Source organism: Panthera leo, chromosome D3 (genome assembly GCF_018350215.1).
Source record: "Panthera leo isolate Ple1 chromosome D3, P.leo_Ple1_pat1.1, whole genome shotgun sequence".
NCBI lineage: Eukaryota > Metazoa > Chordata > Mammalia > Carnivora > Felidae > Panthera > Panthera leo.
The window spans coordinates 14,545,255-14,564,379 of record NC_056690.1 but is presented as its reverse complement, the minus strand read 5'-3'; the positions used below and the strand labels follow the sequence as shown (position 1 = coordinate 14,564,379).

The 19,125-nt window shown below is 48.5% G+C and overlaps 1 protein-coding gene across 2 annotated transcripts in view; it reads left to right on the top strand.

The window, feature by feature from the left end:
- Positions 1 to 373: 373 nt before the first annotated feature.
- Positions 374 to 19,125, top strand: part of VSIG10 (V-set and immunoglobulin domain containing 10) — a 35,843-nt gene continuing 17,091 nt past the window's right edge. For both annotated transcript variants that reach the window (XM_042910549.1, XM_042910548.1), the window contains exons 1-3: positions 374 to 798; positions 6,700 to 6,981; positions 17,297 to 17,599. In XM_042910549.1, coding sequence (XP_042766483.1) covers positions 720 to 798; positions 6,700 to 6,981; positions 17,297 to 17,599 — 664 coding nt within the window. In that variant the 5' untranslated portion in view covers positions 374 to 719. The remainder of the gene's footprint in view (positions 799 to 6,699; positions 6,982 to 17,296; positions 17,600 to 19,125) is intronic.

Here is a 19,125-nt window from a genome sequence, read left to right as displayed (position 1 = left end):
TGCAAAGGGTAGGCGGGGACAGCCATGGCGGTCCTGGCGTCCGCCCGGAGCACAGGAGAGCACGGGAGCACCCTGGAAGAGCTAAGCTGGGACGCCGAGGGGACCCTGAATCCTGCAGCCGGACGGCCCGCCTCTCCGGGTGCTGCAGCCGGAGCGCCCGGCGGGCCGGGGGCCGGGGTGCCGTCCTGCGGCTGCCGCAGGGCTCTGCACGGCCCAGCGGTCCCCGCGACTCCAGGCTGCCGTCCCGGGCGCAGTGGGCTCGGGGAGGGACCGGCCTCCGCGCTCCACCCCCGACCGGGCCGGACTCGGCTCGGCGCGCCCGGGCGCGCGCCCTTTGCATAAAGCCCTCCTCCCCGGCCAAGGTAGAGGAAGTTGGGCTCCCGCCTGGAAGGGAGGCGGGAGGGAGTCCGGCTCCTGTTGTTTTCCGCGAGCGGGAGTGGGTGGCGGGCGCAGAGGGCGGGGTGCGCCCTCCCACCCCGGGCCGGGCGCTCCGGGGCCAGAACCTCGCCGGGAGCCCGGCGCAGCTCCCAGCCCCGGACTAAGGGCTCAGCCCAAGCATCCTTCCTGGGGGCTGCGGAAAGCGGAGCTACTCGGTCGTTCCGAGGACTCGGGAGGAGCGCTCAGTACCCCGGGGGCCGGGGCCCTAGGGGCGGGGGCGCACGTCCACCCAGCCGGCGCCTGCGCTTCCTGAGGAGCCCCCGGCCGGCATCGGGGGCGAGATGGCCGCGGGCGTCCGGGCGTCCCGGCCGCAGGTCCTCGTCTGCCTCGGGGTGCTGCTGGCCCGCTGGGTCGCCGCAGGTAAGGGGCCGCGATCCCGAGGGAGAAGTTGAGCTTCGCCGGGCCACGGTAGGGGAGGGGAGAGCCGGGGGACCCAATTCCCTCCGACTCCGCGGGAGCCCGTTGTGGCCGCGGCCCCGCAGCCGCCCCGGGAGGGTCTTGAGTTTCCTGCTCGCTGCTCGGCTCTCTTTGCAGGAAGGAATTTTCCCGGGCGCCTGATGGAGGGCAAGATAGCCCCAGTCCCTTGGAGTGGGCAGCCAGCGAGGCTGCGGAGGGCCTGCGGAGAGGTGATGGGAAAATTGGGGAATTTGAAGAGGGAAATTTTGAAGATAGAAAAATTGAAGAGACACGTGTAGGGGGCAGAGTGGTGTTTTGTTTTGGTGTTTTTTTTTTTTTTTTTTTTTTTTTTTTTTAAGGCGTCGGATGTAAATTTGCGTTCTGGTTTTACCTGCTGTGTTGGGGCTCAAACTCTAGGCTCCTTTATTTTTCTCTCCTTCCTCTGCCCAAGGTTGAACTCGCCTTACACTTGTAACCTGTGGCTTTCCCTACACAGAGAAACACACCCCTGCACACCCCTGCAAGCCGACCTGTGCAGACTAGCACATTCAGAACCCTGCCTTCCAACTTCACCTAAAAAACAAACAAAACTGTTTTATTTTGATGTAATTTCACTTACAAAAAACTTGCCCTTGCACTTGACATGACCTCTTCCACTTGACATGATTGGCAGAAAGTCTTAAATGCTCCATCTGTGCTCTCCCTTGTAATAATAAGATCGGAGCGTTGCTTGAGAAAATATATAGGGTAAAAAACATTAAAAAAGCATTTTTGAATTAATTCACCAGTGAATGCATGTCTTTTGTGTGCAGGGCAGGGTGATGAGCAGTGAGAGTGAGGGCTCAGGTAGAGGGAAAGGAGATGGGCCCAGGAGGTGATGTAATTTTCCAGAATACTTGGAGCCTTATTTTCTGTGTTTCCCAGTGCAGCTCACACTGCTGATCTCCTCTTGTAGGTTCTTAGAGGAATTGCACTTTGAGCTTCCTAGCAGCAAGTGCCAAAAGTTCCTAATGGTCAGGCTCTCATAAGATTTTTTGTTTTGGGGCGCTTGGGTGATTCAGTCGGTTGAGCATCCAACTTCAGCTCAGGTCACAATCTCACGGTTCGTGAGTTGGAGCCCTGCGTCGGGCTCTTTGCTGACAGCTCGGAGCCTGGAGCCTGCTTCAGATTCTGTGTCTCCCTCTCTCTCTGCCCCTCCCCCACTCACGCTCTCACAGTCTCTCTGTCTCTCTCAAAAATAAATAAACATTAAAAAAGATTTTATTTTGTTTTGTTTTCAGCAATCATTTAAAAGCAGTAAAATTTCCCATAGTCTAGGTTTCTGGTTTATCTGGAAAAATCAGATGATCTGGCAGCACAGGGCCTACTTTTCCACCTGGAACTGAGCAGTGGTCACCCCTTCTCTCTAGGGCATGTGACCCCAAATTTGTCCCATCTCTCCTGTTGTAGTTACCCCTAACCCCCTTCAGTGATGGACCTTATGTGCTGACCCCTGTAGGCATTGGACTTAATGGCCACTGTGCTAATGGAGAAAAGGAGAGGCCAGACAGTCTCCAACTGATTGTGTCCAGAAGTTAAAGGTGATTGTTCCCTTCTCTCTGGCTGTCTGCGGTGTTTACTGCTCTGTGAATATCAGGGACCTGGGGACATCAGACCTCTGCGTTGATATCATCGTACTGGAATGAACCAGCTTTTAGGCTGTCTGCAGCTCACCACACAGGGACACTTTCTCTACCGCCATGCCCAGTCATTTTGATACCCAGGCTAAGTTCACCTTCGTGTGTAGTGCCAGGAGGGCTTCCGTAGCTTGGTGTATTTTTGTTGTTTATCTTTCAAATTGGGAGTTATCTTAGGGGGAAAAAAAAAAACTTTCTCTTGTCACCTAACTCTAGACAGTCTTCATGCCTGCACTGTCAACTGAGCTTATCAATCCCAGGTCATTCTTGGGGAGAAGTTGGTAGGAAAATAAGTGGGTACAATCCCCCAACTCTGTAAATGATGATAATATGAGGGCAGCACTGGGAAGTGGTTGCTCATGTTGTTTTTGGGTCCATATTCTGAATTTAAGGTTGGTGGCCCGGGGTGGGGAGAGGGGGCATTCGAGGACACTCTAGATACCGTGGGGACAGCTTCTAGTGACACAGTTGTCTCATTGTCTCATCTTGTCTGGTTGGGTGACCAGAAGTATGAAGACCTCAATGGCAGTCCCAGCTCTCCCAGTGACTTGTGTGGGCCCTTAAGTAAATCACAGAAGCTTTGTGAACCTCAGTTTTCTCATCTGTAAAATGAGGACTTAGCCCGCCTCATCTTGACCCCAGCACTCAGGACTGCCGCATCTCAGGATTAAATGACCTCCAAGGTCACCTTCAGCTTCAGTGGTTAAAAAGAACGGAGTGAGCGAAGCCAGAAGGGGAATGCTTCCAAATGGTCTCTTTTGTGATTGTGTCATTCTGCTCCTTGGAGGAGAAGACAATGTTAGCTCAAGTTCCGAGATTCAAGTTTTGCCGGGGTTTTTCCAAGTTCTTTCTTTCTTCCTTTGCCAGGGAGCCCAGGAAGGGGCAGGTCTGCAGGTCTCATGAACACCTACTGCGTCTGTAATGCTACAGCCCGTCTTCTCTCCTCTGTGGGGATTGCCGCTGAGGACCTGGGTCCTCAGGCCTAATCACTTAAACTAATTCTTACCTGCCTTTCCAAGTGATCTTTCAGAAAGATTTCTTGCTGTTTTGGAATCTCTATCATTAGACGACATTCTCCGCCTTCCAGTGACTGACTTAGAGTTGTTTTGTTTTGTTTTGTTTATTTTTTCCGTGCTGTCCCGGCATGTGGGAGTGGTGCAGCTAGGATGAGGGAGAGTGGAAGGTCCCATGGCTCCAGGCTGGCTTCCAGTCTTTCAAAGGGAGCCCCTTCTAACCATACAAAGGGCCAAAGACAAATCACTGTTGCTCTTTCTTTTATAATCGGGAAGGGTTGTCAGAGGCAGGTGGCAGTTTATTTATTTTTCTACCACTTTATTGAGATATAACTTACCTACGATAAAATGCACCCTTTTAAACTATGTCAGTCAGTGGTTTTGAGTATATTCACAAGATTATGCAACCATCACCACTAATTAAGTCCAGAATGTTTTTATCACTCTAAGAAGAAGCGTCAGGCTTGAGTGTTAGCAGTTAACGCCTCACTACCTCCTTCTTCCCCCCTCTCCCCCCACCCCCGCCAGGCCACTTTCCTCAGCCCTAGACACCTGCTACCCTACTTTTTATCTTTGTAGACTTGCTCATTTCGGACATTTCATATAAACGGACTCACGATATGTCGTCTTTTATGACTGCATTCTTTCACTTACTATAATGTTTTCAGGATCCATCCATGCCATTCATTCATCCCTTTTTATGGCCAAATAATGTTCCCACCATATGGATATACCATTTATCTACTCATCAGCTGATGGGCATTTGATGGGCATTTCCATCTTTTGGCCATTATGAATAATACTGCTGTGAATGTATGTGTGAAGTCTTTGCGTAGACACGTTTTCCTTTCTCCTGGATGTCCACTCAGGAGTCGCATTGCTGAGTCATCCTGTTACTTTAACCTTGTCAGGAAATGCCAACCTGTTTTCCAAAGTCGCCACACCGTTTAAGAACCCTACCGACAATGCAGAAGGGTTCCAGTCTCTGCATCTTTTCCAGTATTTGTTAATTTGCTATTCTCTTTGATTCCAGCTATTCTAGTAGGTATACCGTGGTAGGTCCCTTACTGTGGTTCTGATTTGCATTTCTTTAGTGACTTATGATGAGCATCTTCTCATGTGCTTACTGGCCTTTTGTAGATCTTTTTGGAGACATGTGTTCAGATCCTTTGCCCATTTTTAAGCTGTATTATTTATCTTTATATTGTTGAATTCTGAGAGTTCTTTATATGTTCTGGGTACAAACCTCTCATCAGATAAGTGATTTGTACATATTTTCTCCCGGTCTGTACATTGTCTTTTCACTTTCTTGATGGTGTCATTGGATGCACAGAAGTGTTTAATTCTGACAAAGTCCAATTTATCCGTTTTTCTTTCCTTGCTTGTGCTTTTGGTGTCCTGAGAAACCATTGCTTAACCCAAAGTGACAAAGACTTATTCTTTTATTTTTTTTCCTAAGCACTGTATAGTTTTAGCTCTTACATTTAGATCTGTGGTCCAGTTGAGTTAATTTCTCACATATGGTGTGAGGTAAGGGGTCCACCTTCATTCAGTTGTGCCAGTACTGTTGTCAAAGGCAATTTATTTTGTGATGAAATACCACCTTTCACAAATCCTGTAGATTCACGTACTTTGGAAGCTTCCGAGGTGGCGGAAAGAGAATGTGCTGGAGGATGGCAAGAAGTCTAGCTTCTGGTCCCACCCTGCTGCCTTCTCACTGCAGGACTTGGAGTTAGCCCACTCTCCTTCTTGGCATCACACTTTTCTCCTCTACTGAGTGTGACAGCATGAGTCAAAGATTCCTCACAGGTTCTGCCGATTATTCCTGTGCCTGTGGCCTCTTTGTATTTGGTTGTTGACTGTGGGGGGCAGGGCGGGGGGAGGGCTGGAAAATTTCCACACTTCTCAGCAAAATGGGCTGCATTTGCTTCTTGTTACCTGGTGACCGTCTGTGCCAGATCAGTGGCCCTTAGCCAACTGTCAGTCGTGAGTGAGCATCAGAATCACCTGGATGGTTTGTTAAAATGCAGCCTACCTTCCACTGCCACACCCAGATGGGTGATTTATCTGATTTAAATGTTCTGGGGTGGGACCCGATCATTTGCATTTCTAACAGAGCCACCGCCCTGTGGCTGCTGCTGCTGGTCTGGGTTTATGAACTTGCTGTTCCCTCTACCTGGCTAATTCCTACCTGTCCATCAGATCTCAGTGTGGCCTCCTGGAGGAAACCTTCCCTGGCAGTCACCACAGCTGGACTTAGGAGCCTCTTCTCGGAGGCCCTGTCATAGTACTTATCACACTGTATTGTAATTGCCAGTTTATTGTCTGTTTTCCCCACTAGCCTGGGAGATCCCGGACGTCTCCCTCTGTATTGCTTATCCTTGGCTCCCCAGTACCTAGCATAGGGCATGCCCAAAGTCGGAGCTGCAAGAGAGCTTTGACTCCAGGATCATTCGCACCTCAGATGGAGAAAGGACTGTGGGAACAAAGCCCAGGCCCTCTTCCTTTCATCCCTTCTGGATTTCTAGGCAAATAAAACCATTTGGGTTCTGTATCGGTTATTTATTGCCACAAAGGTGCTGCATAATAATCACAAAATGACAGTAAGTGCTTATTGCTCAAGGGCTGGGGTTAATCAGCTCTGCTGATCTTGCCTGGGCTCACTGGCATGTTGGGGCATCGACTCAGCGGCTGAAGGCTGATCTGGAATGGCCTCAGCTCAGGTGATTGGGACCACTGGGGTCTGCACACCTAGCTTCCATCTTCCTCCTGGGATCTAACCTGGGCACCTCCTTCTCAAGGTGCCGGCAGGAGTGACAGTGAGCAAGCCCAATTACACAAGTGCTTTTTAAGCCCGTGTTTGCATCACATTTGCTAACATCTTATTGGCCAGAGCAAGCGTCAGGGTGGGAGGGCAGTGCGGTCAGGCGGTGAAGGGCAGTGAGGGGCCCGGGTAGTGGGGGAGGGGGACATTGGGGCTGTCTCTGCAATTGCCATTTACCCCACGTTCATTAAAATCAGCACTGGCCAGTAATCCCCCCCCCCCCCCCCCAGAGTGGAGGCTCTTAAAAACACACACCTGATTTTTTAAAAATCCTAATGCAGAGAGAGTGTGCACAAGGGAGGGTGTTCCGAGATGAAGAAATGTAGTAACGGCCTGACCTTTCCTTGTGCAGGATTAGAGGCTCCGGTCATCGGAGAGGTTCACGAGAACGTTACTCTGCACTGTGGCAACATCTCGGGACCAAGGGGCCTCGTGACCTGGTACCGGAATGACTCGGAGCCTGTCTTCCTCCTGTCCTCCAATTCCAGCTTCCGGCCGGCTGAGCCGCGCTTCTCTCTGGCCAATGCCAGCTCGCTGCACATCAAGGCGCTGAGGCTGCAGGATGAGGGGAGCTACACCTGCCGGGAGGTCCTGAATGAGACGCGGTGGTTCCGAGTGTGGCTGCGGGTGGCCGGTAAGTGCGGTGGCGGGACACTGGGGTCAGCTGGCCGGGCGCTCGGAGCCTTGGACTGGAGGGAGGAGGGCTTTGGAGTTGATGCCTGGGTTTCATCCCTGGCTCTGCTTCCTGCTCGCCGAGTGACCTCTCACGCCTGGATTTCCTTATCTGTAAAATGGGGACAGAAAGAATTCTTGCGTCCTAGAATTCCTGTGAAAACTAGATTCTGGTTTATCTAGATAAATTGCTGTTAATGGCTCCTGGCAGAGTAGTTAGCGATTACTTTCGGCTAGTTAGTATCATCCTTGCTGTTTAATATGGTTTGTGCACCAGAGTCAGAGTGTGACATATGATGGAGTCAGTCTTGCCTGAGTTCCAATCCTAAAGTTACGTCACCTTGAGGAAGTAGCTTAATATCTCTGAGCACTAGTTTTTCTCACTTGTTAATTGGGGATAATGCATTACGTACCTTGTAAGGCCTCGTGCTCTTATGCTATAGTGCTGACCACGGGGCTTGACATGAGCTGCTATTATATTACATAGTGCACGTTCCAAAAACACCGTCTTATCTGTTGATATACACCCATGAATTTAGAAGGGGGGTGGCAAACTATAGCCATATCTGTGGGCCGTATCTGGCCTGCAGGCTGTGAGTATTTTTTACATTTTTAAATGGTTGGGGAAAACAAAACCAAAAGAAGAATATTTGTGACATGTAAAAATTATATGAAATTCCAGTGGCCATCAATGGAGTTTTATTGGAACACAGCCACACTCACTCATCCATGTACATCTTATCTCTGACTGCCTCTGGTGCTGCCACGGCAGACTTGAGTGGCAGCGATGCAGATCGTATGGCCTGCAGAGCCTAAAATACGTGCTCGATAGCCCTTTACAAAGACAGTGTGCTGCTCACTGGTTTCGACGGGTATCCGTGTAGAAATATACGTGTGATCACTGCTCCCTCGTTTCCTCATCTGTGAAATGATTTACTTATTTCTTTATTCAACACAGATTGATTGAAAGCCCAATGCCAGGTACTGTTCAAGGCCCCGGCCACAGGAGTGAATAGGACAGACAAGGCCCCTGCCCTCGTGGAGCTGACACTGTGGTGGGGGAAAAAAGGTAGATAATAAGCAAGTACATAAATGCATCAGGAGATATCACAGTGATGAGGGCTATGCAGAGCATTGAGTCTGGGTGATTCTCCAAAACATTTTATTTTTATCTATCTATCTATCTACTTATTTTTTAATGTTTATTTATTTTTTTGAGAGAGGAGAGACAGAGACAGAGTGCGAGTGGGAGAGGGGCAGAGAGAGGGGGAGACACAGATCCCAAAGCAGGCTCCAGGCTCTGAGCTGTCAGCACAGAGGGGTTTGAACTTGTGAACCGCAAAATCATGACCTGAGCTGAAGCGGGCCGCTTAACTGAGCCACTCAGGCACCCCCGAAACACTTTAAATTAGGGGGGTCAGGGCTCTAGGGTGGCTCAGTTGGTTAAGCGACCGACTTCGGCTCAGGTCATGATCTTGCAGATCGTGGGTTCGAGCTCCACGTCGGGCGCTGTGCTGACAGCTCGGGGCCTGGAGCCCGCTTCAGATTCTGTGTCTCCCCCTTTCTGTGCCCCTCCCCCACTCACACTCCATCTCTCCGTGTCTGTCTCTCTCTCAAAAATAAACAAAACATTAAAAAAAAATTAGGGGAGTCAGAGAGAACCTTTTAGAGGAAATGACGTTTAAGCTGAATGATAAGTAGGAACCAGTCATGCAAAGATAAGAGTGATCCAGGCAGAACGATATCCAGTGCAAGGTGAGTTGAGTGTGGTGTGTGTGCTCACGAGACAAGGCTGTGTGGTGCGAGCCCAGTGTGTGAGGGCGTGGGACGTGTGAGGTAGGGCCCGGTAGGACTTGTGTTATGGGTTGAATTATATCCTTGTCCTTCCCCCCTTGCCACCGCCCCCCCCCCCCCCGCCAATATTGAAGTCCTAACTCCTGGTATCTGTGAACATGGTCTTATTTGGAAATAGGGTCTTTGCAGATGAAATTGTGTTGAGATGAAGTCATTGGGGTGGGCCCTAATCCAAACTGACTGGTATCATCCTAAGGAGAGGAAAATGCTGGGGCACCTGGGTGGCCGAGTTGGTTAAGTGTCCAACTTCCGCTCAGGTCATGATCTCACTGTGTGTAAGTTCAAGCCCCATGTCGGGCTCTGTGCTGACAGCTCAGAGCCTGGAGCCTGCTTCGGATTCTGTGCCTCCCTCTTTCTTTGCCCCTCCCCCACTTGTGCCCTGTCTCAAAAATAAATAGATGTAAAAAAAGTTGGTTTTTTTTTTAAAGAGGAAAATGCAGAGACACACAAGGAGAACATCATCTGATGACAGAGGCAGGAAGTGGGGGATGCAGCTGGAAGGAATGCCAGGGACCCATGGCCAGCTCCCTGGAAAAAAGCAAGGAAGGAGTCTCTCTTGGTCCCCTGGGCCCTTTGGAGCAAGAGTTGCCCTCCTGACTCCTCAATTTCAGACTTCTGTGAGAGAACTCACTTGTATGGTTTTAAGCCACCAAGTTCATGGCACTTGGTAAGGCGGCCCCAAGAAACTAATATACCTGGCAAGGAATTGAGATTTTTGTTGTTGTGGTTGTTCTGGATGCCAGAGGAAACTCCTGGAACTTTAAGCATGTGTGTGGCATTATTTCACTAACACATGCAGAAAGTCTGTGCGTGATCTCAAGAAGGACCGATGCAAATAGGGAAGCCAGTTGGAGGCACACAAGATGTTGGTGGCCAGAACCACGGTGGTGGCAGTGTCCTTGGTGACAATGCACAGCTTCAGACTATTTTGGAGGTAGGCCAGTAAGACCTGTTGGGGGGGGATTGGGAGTGGAGGATGAGGAAAAGCAAGGCTTCAAGGACACTTCTAGGTTTTTCGATGGTCTCCAAGGTTGCCCCCAACCCTTGAGGCTTATAGGATTTTGGAATACAGTGTTTTCGTGTCTGGAGATGCCGTAGTTGAACTGCTGAATTGCCTGGGATGAATGTGGGTGTATTAAAAATGTCGCCCACCTTGGCCCAGCTCTATTCAGTGCTCACTGTGCTCCCATGGGCAGGTCACTCCAACTGCCGGTCATTAATAACTCCTCATGTCAGTCTGCTCAATACGTATCTTCTCTTCTGACCCCCAAGTAAGATGGCAATACAGCTTGTTACTTTTTAAAAAATTATCATCACTCCCTCCAGTTTATGATGACTTTATCTGACATTGATTAATCATTGGCTAAGTTTACTGGAGGGTGGATTAGTTTCATTATTGCCCTGTAGGGAGATAAACGCAAGGCCTTTTTATGATGAATGTGAACTTAATTTTATTTTTTTTTTAATTTAATTTTTTTTTAACGTTTATTTATTTGTGAGACAGAGAGAGACAGAGCATGAACAGGGGAGGGTCAGAGAGAGAGAGAGACACAGAATCGGAAATAGGCGCCAGGCTCTGAGCTGTCAGCACAGAGCCCGACGCGGGGCTCGAACTCACGGACCGTGAGATCATGACCTGAGCCGAAGTCGGACGCTTAACCGACTGAGCCACCCAGGCGCCCCAATTTTAAAAGAATCCCTAAAGGCGCGCCTGGGTGGCTCAGTCGGTTAAGCATCTGACTTCGGCTCAGGTCATGATCTCAATGTTCGTGAGTTCAAGCCCTGCGTCCGGGCTGCTGACAGAGCCTGGAGGCTGCTTCGGATTCTGTGTCTCCCTCTCTCTCTGTCCCTCCCCTGTTTGCGCTGTGTCTCTGTCTCTAAAAACTGAATAAAAATTAAAAAAAAAAAAAAAAGAATCCCTAAATGCAAATAGCTTTTGGGGCTTCCTGAGTTACTGTGATGTGATTCATAGTATGGACACTTCTTCAGTGTCCTCAACTGGTGTAGGCTCGTTTGTGAAAACAGGACACCGACTGTCTTAGTTTGGGCTGCTGTAACAAAAGTAACCTAGGCTGGATGGTTTCAACAACAAATACTTCTGGCAATTCCGGAGGCTAGGAAGTCGAAGATCAAGGTGCCGGCAGACCCAGTGTCCGGTGAGGCTTGCTTCTTGGTTTGTAGATAAAGTCTTCTCATTGTGTCCTCACTTGGCAGAGGGGAGAGAGAGAGGAAGCAATCTCTCCGGGGTCTCTCCTCAGAAGGCGCCAGTCCCATTCACGAGGACTCGACTCTTAGGGCCTTCTCACCTCCCCCAAAGGCCCCACCTCCAAAAACCATCATACTGAGGATTAGGTTTCAGCATGAATCTTGGAAGGGTTACAAACATTCAGTCTGTAGCACAGATGTCCTCTGGTTCCACGTATACTGGAGCCCTCCAGAATCTAAGGTCTTGCTCCCGTTCTAGGAGAGGCCCAGACAAACACCAGACCCCTCTGGGCATCAGGGAGCCTCTCCCTGCTCCTCCTCAGACAGTGGCTGAAGGAGAAGCCTTGACATCTCAGATTGGACTCAGCCCTCATTTTGCATGGAAGATTTTGGAATACGGATTAGGTCTGATCCAATCACTATTTCTGGGAGGGCCATGGTATTGCTGAGTGGCTACGAGCATACACTGAGGTCCAGCTGCCTAAGTTCAAATCCAGGTGCTGCTGGCTATTGTCCTTGTGACCTTGGGGAAATCACTTGAACATCTCTCACTTCAGTTTTGTCACGTGTGAATCAGGGATAACGGTGGAAACGAGGCACAGATTCACTGCGCACATTCGTGACATTAACATGCACAGCCCTCAGCACAGAACTGGGCACGCTATACGCACTTGGTCTATGTTATCTTGACCAACTGGTCAAGCAGGTGATGGGATTCCTGTGGGAAAACTGCATCTCAGGTTCCCTGTAATCCGTGCATATCGAAGCCTTTTGAACAGGACCTTCTGTGGGTCAGGGACTCCGTGTGTCCAGATCTTGCTTTTCCCGTCTTTTCACTGACATGGTTGATAACTTAGTCTCTTAAGAGAAAAGTTTGGAAACATTTCAACATGGCCTTGGAAGCTAGGAAAACAAATTCTGAGATGTGACAAGTTGTTATCTGTGAGTTTGAGTGCGTGAACGGACAGAGATGCTGTAGAGACACAAGCTATGAAGCCAGTAGCCTCTCCCTCCTTACTGTTTGGACGTCTGCCTATTGATCAGGGGGCGTTTTGTACCTCTGCCTTCCAGGGAGTCAGGTTTTTTACAAGCCTGGAGTGATTTAATGTGCCAGGAATGGGGATTGCAATGTGATTTTGTCGTTTGTCTCAGAATGAAAACTGTACTATTACTTGTTAATTTAATGGTGCAGTTGAAAAGCCTTGCCCTCCAGATTGGGACCGGCGCTCCCGAAAATACAGAAATCCCTTAGTCCGGAGCAGTTCAGGGCTGCCAAGGCTGTTTATTTCATTGACTTACCCATCCTCTTCTGCCTCCAAATTGGGGTGGGTATGAGGGTAGAACTCCTGTGTGTTCCCTGCTGGAGGGATGGGCAAGGTAGCAGAGACCTTAACACATTCCACTAGACTTTGTTCTTCTTTAAAGATATCATCTCTCATGCACGGGGGAGCTGAGCAATCAGATAAGCCCATGAAAGCCACAGTCAGATCTCATGGCACATGGTGCCAAACTCTCCCTGTGTCTGTTTTTCTGAGGCCAAGCAAGTGTTGAGGGAACATTTGAGCCGGATGGCACACGGACAGTGAGGAAGCTGGTTTGTATCAACCTCCAAGACTGTCTTTGGAATCAGCTGGGGTTTGGGAGATGGGGAGCACTTTTGTCTAGCAAGTGATGTGGCCACCATTCCAGACTTCCAGGAAAGTCCCATGTTCCCTGGCTAATTGAGCTAATCTATTTGCACTCATTCTATGATGCTGGCGGTGACACTCTGCCTCATGATAACATAAGGTCCTAGGGAAAGAGTATGTTGGGCAAGTTGAAGAAGCATTGTTGGCCCCTTTCAGAAAATGGAGGATCCTTGCCCGGAGCGCGATTAATTTGAGTCTCACCAAACTCATCTGAAGCAGAGATGCGTCCCTATAAGAAGCTGAAGATCTCTGGGTTCCGGCTTTGTGGATGGGATTGGCAATCACTAGGGAAATCGGGAGGCAGTGGGGTTGTCACATATGTCTCTATATTCAGTCTCTAAAAGTGGTGTCAGAACAGTCTCTCTGAATTTTCCCAAGGATCTTATCTCACTCTAGAATCATAGGTATGCCCACTGATTAGCAGAGACTACCTGATATATTCTTAGGTCATTTTTTTTAATGTTTTTTATTATTTTTGAGAGAGAGAGAGAGAAAGAGAGAGACCGAGAGTGAGCAGGAGAGGGGCAGAGACAGGGAGACACAGAATCTGAAGTAGGCTCCAGGCTCTGAGCTGTCAGTACCGAGCCCAACGCAGGGCTCGAACCCACGAACTGTGAGATCATGACCTGAGCTGGAGTCAGTTGCTTAGCCAACTTAGCCACCCAGGTGCCCCTATTCTTAGGTCATTTTTAAATCAAAATGCTGGTATAAAGAGAAATGCCTGAAGATAACTCTTCTAATTGGCAGGGAACCCAAGATACTGAGGTGGAAATCTCCCATTTTGTGGGTCCCTGAGTCGTAAGTCAACTCTTCGAGACCCTTGACTGGCCAAACTATGGTTATAGGGGTCGGGGGGTGGGGAAGGAAAGAAGTGAGTTCCAACATCAAGAATATTGGCAGAGGGGCATCTGGGTGGCTCAGTTAGTTGAGCGTCCGACTTCGGCTCGGGTCATGATCTCACGGTTTGTGAGTTTGAGCCCACGTCGGGCTCACTGCTATCAGTGCAGAGCCCACGGCAGATCCTCTGTCCCCTTTTCTCTGACCCTCCCCCACTCACACTCTTTCGCTCTCTCTCTCTCAAAAATAAACATTAAAAAAAAATGGGTGTTAGCAGAGAAGAGGAAGGCAGTGGCACTGGTACGTTGTTCTAGAACAGGAATCGAACTTTTTCTGTAGAGGGCCAGATGATAAATATTTCAGATGTTCTGGCCCAACTGATAAGGTTAAAAACGTCCAAAACAAGAGTGTAAACGCATTACCACATTTTTTAATTGACAAAATTCAAAGTATAATAATAAATGAATACTTTTTTTAGAGTATAGTGTAATGAGAAAAATAGAATTCCTTTTTTGGGGGGATAACATTTCACTTAATTGTGATTCAAAGTTAGCGTTCTCTCTCATCAGATCGATCGCAAATATTCATCTGTGAAAACCATTTTTAGCCTGTGAGCTGTACAAAAACAGATAGTAGGCCACGGTTTGCTGATGCCTATTGAATCAATCAACAAGGATACTACCGATAATAATGTCAGGTAACATTTATAGAACACTGACCAAGGTCAAACACCAGGCTAAGTGTGCTGCTTGTATTTTCTTATTGGGTCCTTCAGTAACCTGGTGATAGATGTTTTTACTGTTCTTTTCGTTTCATAGGAAAGGCAGGAGAGAATGAGAAGGATGGGCACTTACCCAAGGTTGTCTATCTGTAAGTGGCAGTAGGATTTACACCCAGGTCTCTGAATTCAGAGGACAAGCTCATGGCCCCCAGGCAAAGGCACCCATCCAAGATAGAGCTGAGAACTCAAACTCCAATGACCAAGGCCTCAGTAAGATGCCGAGCCTTTGTAACCACTTTATATTTTTATTTATTGGCTGTTTTATTTTTGTTCCCCATCTCTCTTTCTCTTTGAGTGATTGTCACCATCACCCTGCAGGCAAAAAGGGCTGGTAGTTTCTGTTTGGGAATAAATTATCAAGCGGGTGGAGAGAGCAGTGGAAGGGAAGGAAGTGGGCACCTTCTCCTGTGTAGTAAAGTCAGAGCAAGGGAGGAACCCCAGGGACTCAAGATGGCGTCAGCTTTAATTAAGAAAGCAGACTCGGGGCACCTGGGTGGCTCAGTCGGTTAGCTGTCCAACTTTGGCTCAGGTCATGATCTCATGGTTTGTGGGTTTGAGCCCCGTGTTGGGCTCTGTGCTGACAGCTCGGAGCCTGGAGCCTGCTTCGGATTCTGTGTCTCCCTCTCTCTCTGCCCCTCCCCTGCTCACGCTTTGTCTCTCTCTCTCTCTCCTTCAAAAATAAATAAACATTAAAAAATTAAAAAAAAAAAAAAAAAAAGCAGACTCACCCAAGGGCTTTATAGATGAGATGTAACCTCTGAACACTTCATTCAGGAGGCCTCTCAGGTTCTTTCATTTGATTTCTTTTTCTAATCCTTCCACCTGTTCCTTCTCATCCATTCCCTGTATCCAACCCTGTTTCTTGAGGAGAATTGTACTGGTCAGAAGCCCCTCCCACCCAGTTTCTGGGGGTCCACAGTATCCATTCTAGGCCACTAATGGCCCTTCAGACCACAAGTCGGAAGACTCAGGCTGGCCAATCTAACACACTACCTCTTTGCTGGCCTGGGCTTTGGCTGTCAGTGCTGCAGAGGTACCCTCTGTTTAATTGGATGCCCGCCAACTGTGGGCACGCCCTATTACCTGTTGGTCTGCATACCTAACCAGCTAGCCAGCAACAGTAAGTGGTACCTCCCATACTAATGGCATCATTTTAAAAACAGACCCTCTATGGCAGGTGACATGGTTCCAGCAGATCAATGCAACTGTTGGGAACCAGCCCCAACCTGAGAAGGATATGTCAAGAATTCTGACCTGGGAAATGCACAATTTCTTTTTTTTTTTTCTTTCTTTTTTAAAATGTTTATTTATTTTTGAGAGAGATAGAGCGTGAGTGGGGGAGGGACAGAGAGAGAGAGAGAGAGAGAGAGAGAGAGAGTGAGACACAGAATCTGAAGCAGGCTCCAGGCTCTGAGCTGTCAGCACAGAGTCCAACATGGGGCTCAAACCTGCGATCTGCGAGATCATGACCTGAGCCGAAGTCGGACACCCAAAAGAGTGAGCCACCCAGGTGCCCCGGAAATGACAATTTCTAGAGTCCTACAAATAGCCTCAGACACAGGTGAAATAGATGCTGTACTTTGAGGGGTTCTGGGAAAGCCTTTTCCTCCCCAGAATAATTTTTCCCACTGGCCTATTTCTGTTCAAATTCTACAGTCACAGATTTATTCCTTTGGCTAAGGGTTGCCCTTCCCGGATTCTTCTTTCTGAAAGGGGAGAGGTAACACACTAAATGACTTTGGGATAAATAGGTGTTAAATATATTCTTTTCATCAAAAGAGATGCCTCAGCTTGGATGCACTGGCCACCAGCCATGGGATGGCATTTCTGGGGATAAGAAAGAAGTTCAGAAACGTAAGGGGGATCCGGAGAAGACCCAGCACTTACCATGCTTCCAACCTGACCAGCACTGTTCTGCTGTACTACTTGAGTATCACCATAGCTCCTTGCAATGGGTTCTAGCTTTGCCCCCATTTTACAGATGTGGAAGTGGAGGCTAAGAGAGGTTAAGTAATTTTCCCAAGGTCACACAGCTAGTGAATAGAGGCCATAGTTGGGCCTGGAACCAATGTTTCTTGTGTTTCAGTGTGAAGTTGTGCTAGGAGTCCCCCAGCCCACCCCCAGGCTCAGTGATTTCTCTGGGAGAACTCACAGGACTCAGCATTTGTAATTTGATTTATTACAGCGAAAGGATACAAAGCAAAATCAGCAAAGGGCAAAAGGCACATGGGGTTAAGTCCGAGGAAAACCAGGAGCAAGCCTCCAAGACTCCTTTTCCAGGGGAGTCCCATGGAACACGCTTAATTCCTCCAGGAACGAGTTGTGGCAACATGGGTGAAATGTGTTAGGAAGCCCACGAGACACCCAGCACCCTGGATTTTTACTGGGGGCTAATCACGTGGCACCCTCGCCTAGCACGTACCCAAATTCCAGACTCTCAGGGGAGCAGCTGTACAGCGTAAACCATGCTGTTTGTGCAAATGGTTCAGGCCCATGAGCCTCCCTCTTGTCAGGTCTAGAAATGGCGAAACCCTCCTGAAATCCAAGTTCCAGTCGCCAGCCAAGGCCAACCTTACAAGCACAGGTCTTTTTAAGGAAAGCACTTGGGCCTGCCGTGTTAGCTCTAATGCACAGGTAGCCTATCCCCTCACCAGTGTTTCTGAAAAGGAGCGGTTTGCAGTTTCCCCCTTCCTATAAGGATTGAACCCCTCCCCCAATAAATCGACGTTTATCTCAGGATTAGAACGCATAAGGGCATTTAAGCATAGCATTTGTCACATAGTAAGTATTCGATAGATACTGACATCCTCATTGTTGCTTCCTGATCATTTCTGCGTCTGTCAGATCTGGTAAGGAGCTCAAGTTAACTCTTAAGTAATGAATACTTTCCCCATTCCCCCCGTCATTCTCAGGCGGTCCCTATGAGGTTGAGGTCAACATCTCCAGCACCGGCACGCTCCCCAATGGCACCCTCTATGCAGCCAAAGGCTCCCAGGTGGACTTCAGCTGCAGCAGTCGCTCTTGGCCTCCGCCAGTGGTTGAGTGGCAGTTCCGGGCCCCCGATTCCAGCACTGAGCCCTTCGGAAACAATCTGACGGTCAGCAGCTTCATTCTGCTGCTCATGTCGCAAAACCTCCAAGGGAACTACACGTGTTTGGCCACGAACACGCTCAGTGGGAGACAGCGGAAGGTGACCACCGAGCTCCTGGTCTACTGTGCGTAAGAGGCGCTCCCCTCCCCCATGTCCTCACCTCGACCCTTCGTGAGCTGCATGTTTGTGCTTCTTCCTCCTGTCTACAAAGGCATGCCTGCTGCACGGGCCCGAACGTGCTTCTGCGGTTCCCTCAACACACACGTACACACCCAGGGCTCCGTGTCAGAGAGGAGTCACTTCTAGAAGCTTGCTGCTAAGTGGGGGACACAGGAGAGTCCCTGTGAGCCACAGAAGGAAATTAATGCCAAGCCTAATGCTTGCTTTTCTTTTTTTTAAATTGAGGTGAAAGTACAGAACAGCCGTTTAAAGATGTACAACTCCGTGGCATTTGATACATTCACAGCGTTGTGCGATCATCACCTCTGTGTAGTTTCAAACATTTTCATCACCCCAAATGGAAATCCCATCCCCATCGAGCAGTCACTACCTCGTCTTCTCCACCCCCTGGCAACCACCGATCTGTCTGTGTTCTATCTCTATGCGCTTGCTTATTCTGGATGTGTCCTATCAATGGACTCCTACCAATGTGGCCTTTCGTGACTAGCTTCTTCTGCTTGGCATTACGTATTCAAGGTTCCTCCGTTTTGTGATGGAGTTAATATCCCACTGCATGGAAAGACCAAAATTTGTGTATGCATTTGACCATCCTCATTCTATGCATGAACTTGGGCCCTTTAGCACCGTTAGGAACCAGCAGTTTGTGAACCTTTCTTGAGGGAGTGAGAAAACAAATTCCTTGGGTGAAAACCACTGTAGACACATAGAGTGTGCTCATAACCCATGCTAACGACAGGAAGCATCAGAACAGCAAATTAGTGAACAGGATAATAACACCTAACTTAATTCATACGTTATTCAGAGCCTTTATACGTCTCTGTGTTCTCTCATAAAATGGCATTTATTGTAGACGAAGTCATATGTGCTTATTAGAGGAAACATGAGTGGAAAGAAAAGAATATTCTCACCGTCATTTTGGCATATTATTGATAATTTTTCTTGTAGATGACATGTACCTACCCATCCATGTAAGATCCAAATTCTATTTGTGTGTATTATATAAAATCTATAAAGCACGTACAATATGTTTAATACATACATAATATACATATAGAATATATGCACAATATACATATATATGTGAATTTTCACATATAGCTGTTAACACAAGGGTTACATAGGATTTACAGGTTTGTAACTTGCTAAATGTCTGTGTGTTCTTAGTAATGCCTGCACAGAGTAAAAAGGAAGTATATGTTAAGGGTGGGGGCGAATCCCACCTGTCACCCCCCCTGGGGACCAGCACTGTCCAGTAGAGCTTTTAATGATGATCGAAATGTTCTATTCTTTGTGGTCCAATACAGTAGCCACCCACCGCATATAGTTACGGAGCCCTTAAATTTAAATAGCCACATGTAAAGGTCATCGTGGCTAGGGAGAATTGCAAAGACGAATGAGGCCCACGCCCTTGGAGACTGGGCACTCCGCAGAGGAAACCCGGACTACTGTCATGCACTAATTTGTGCTAAG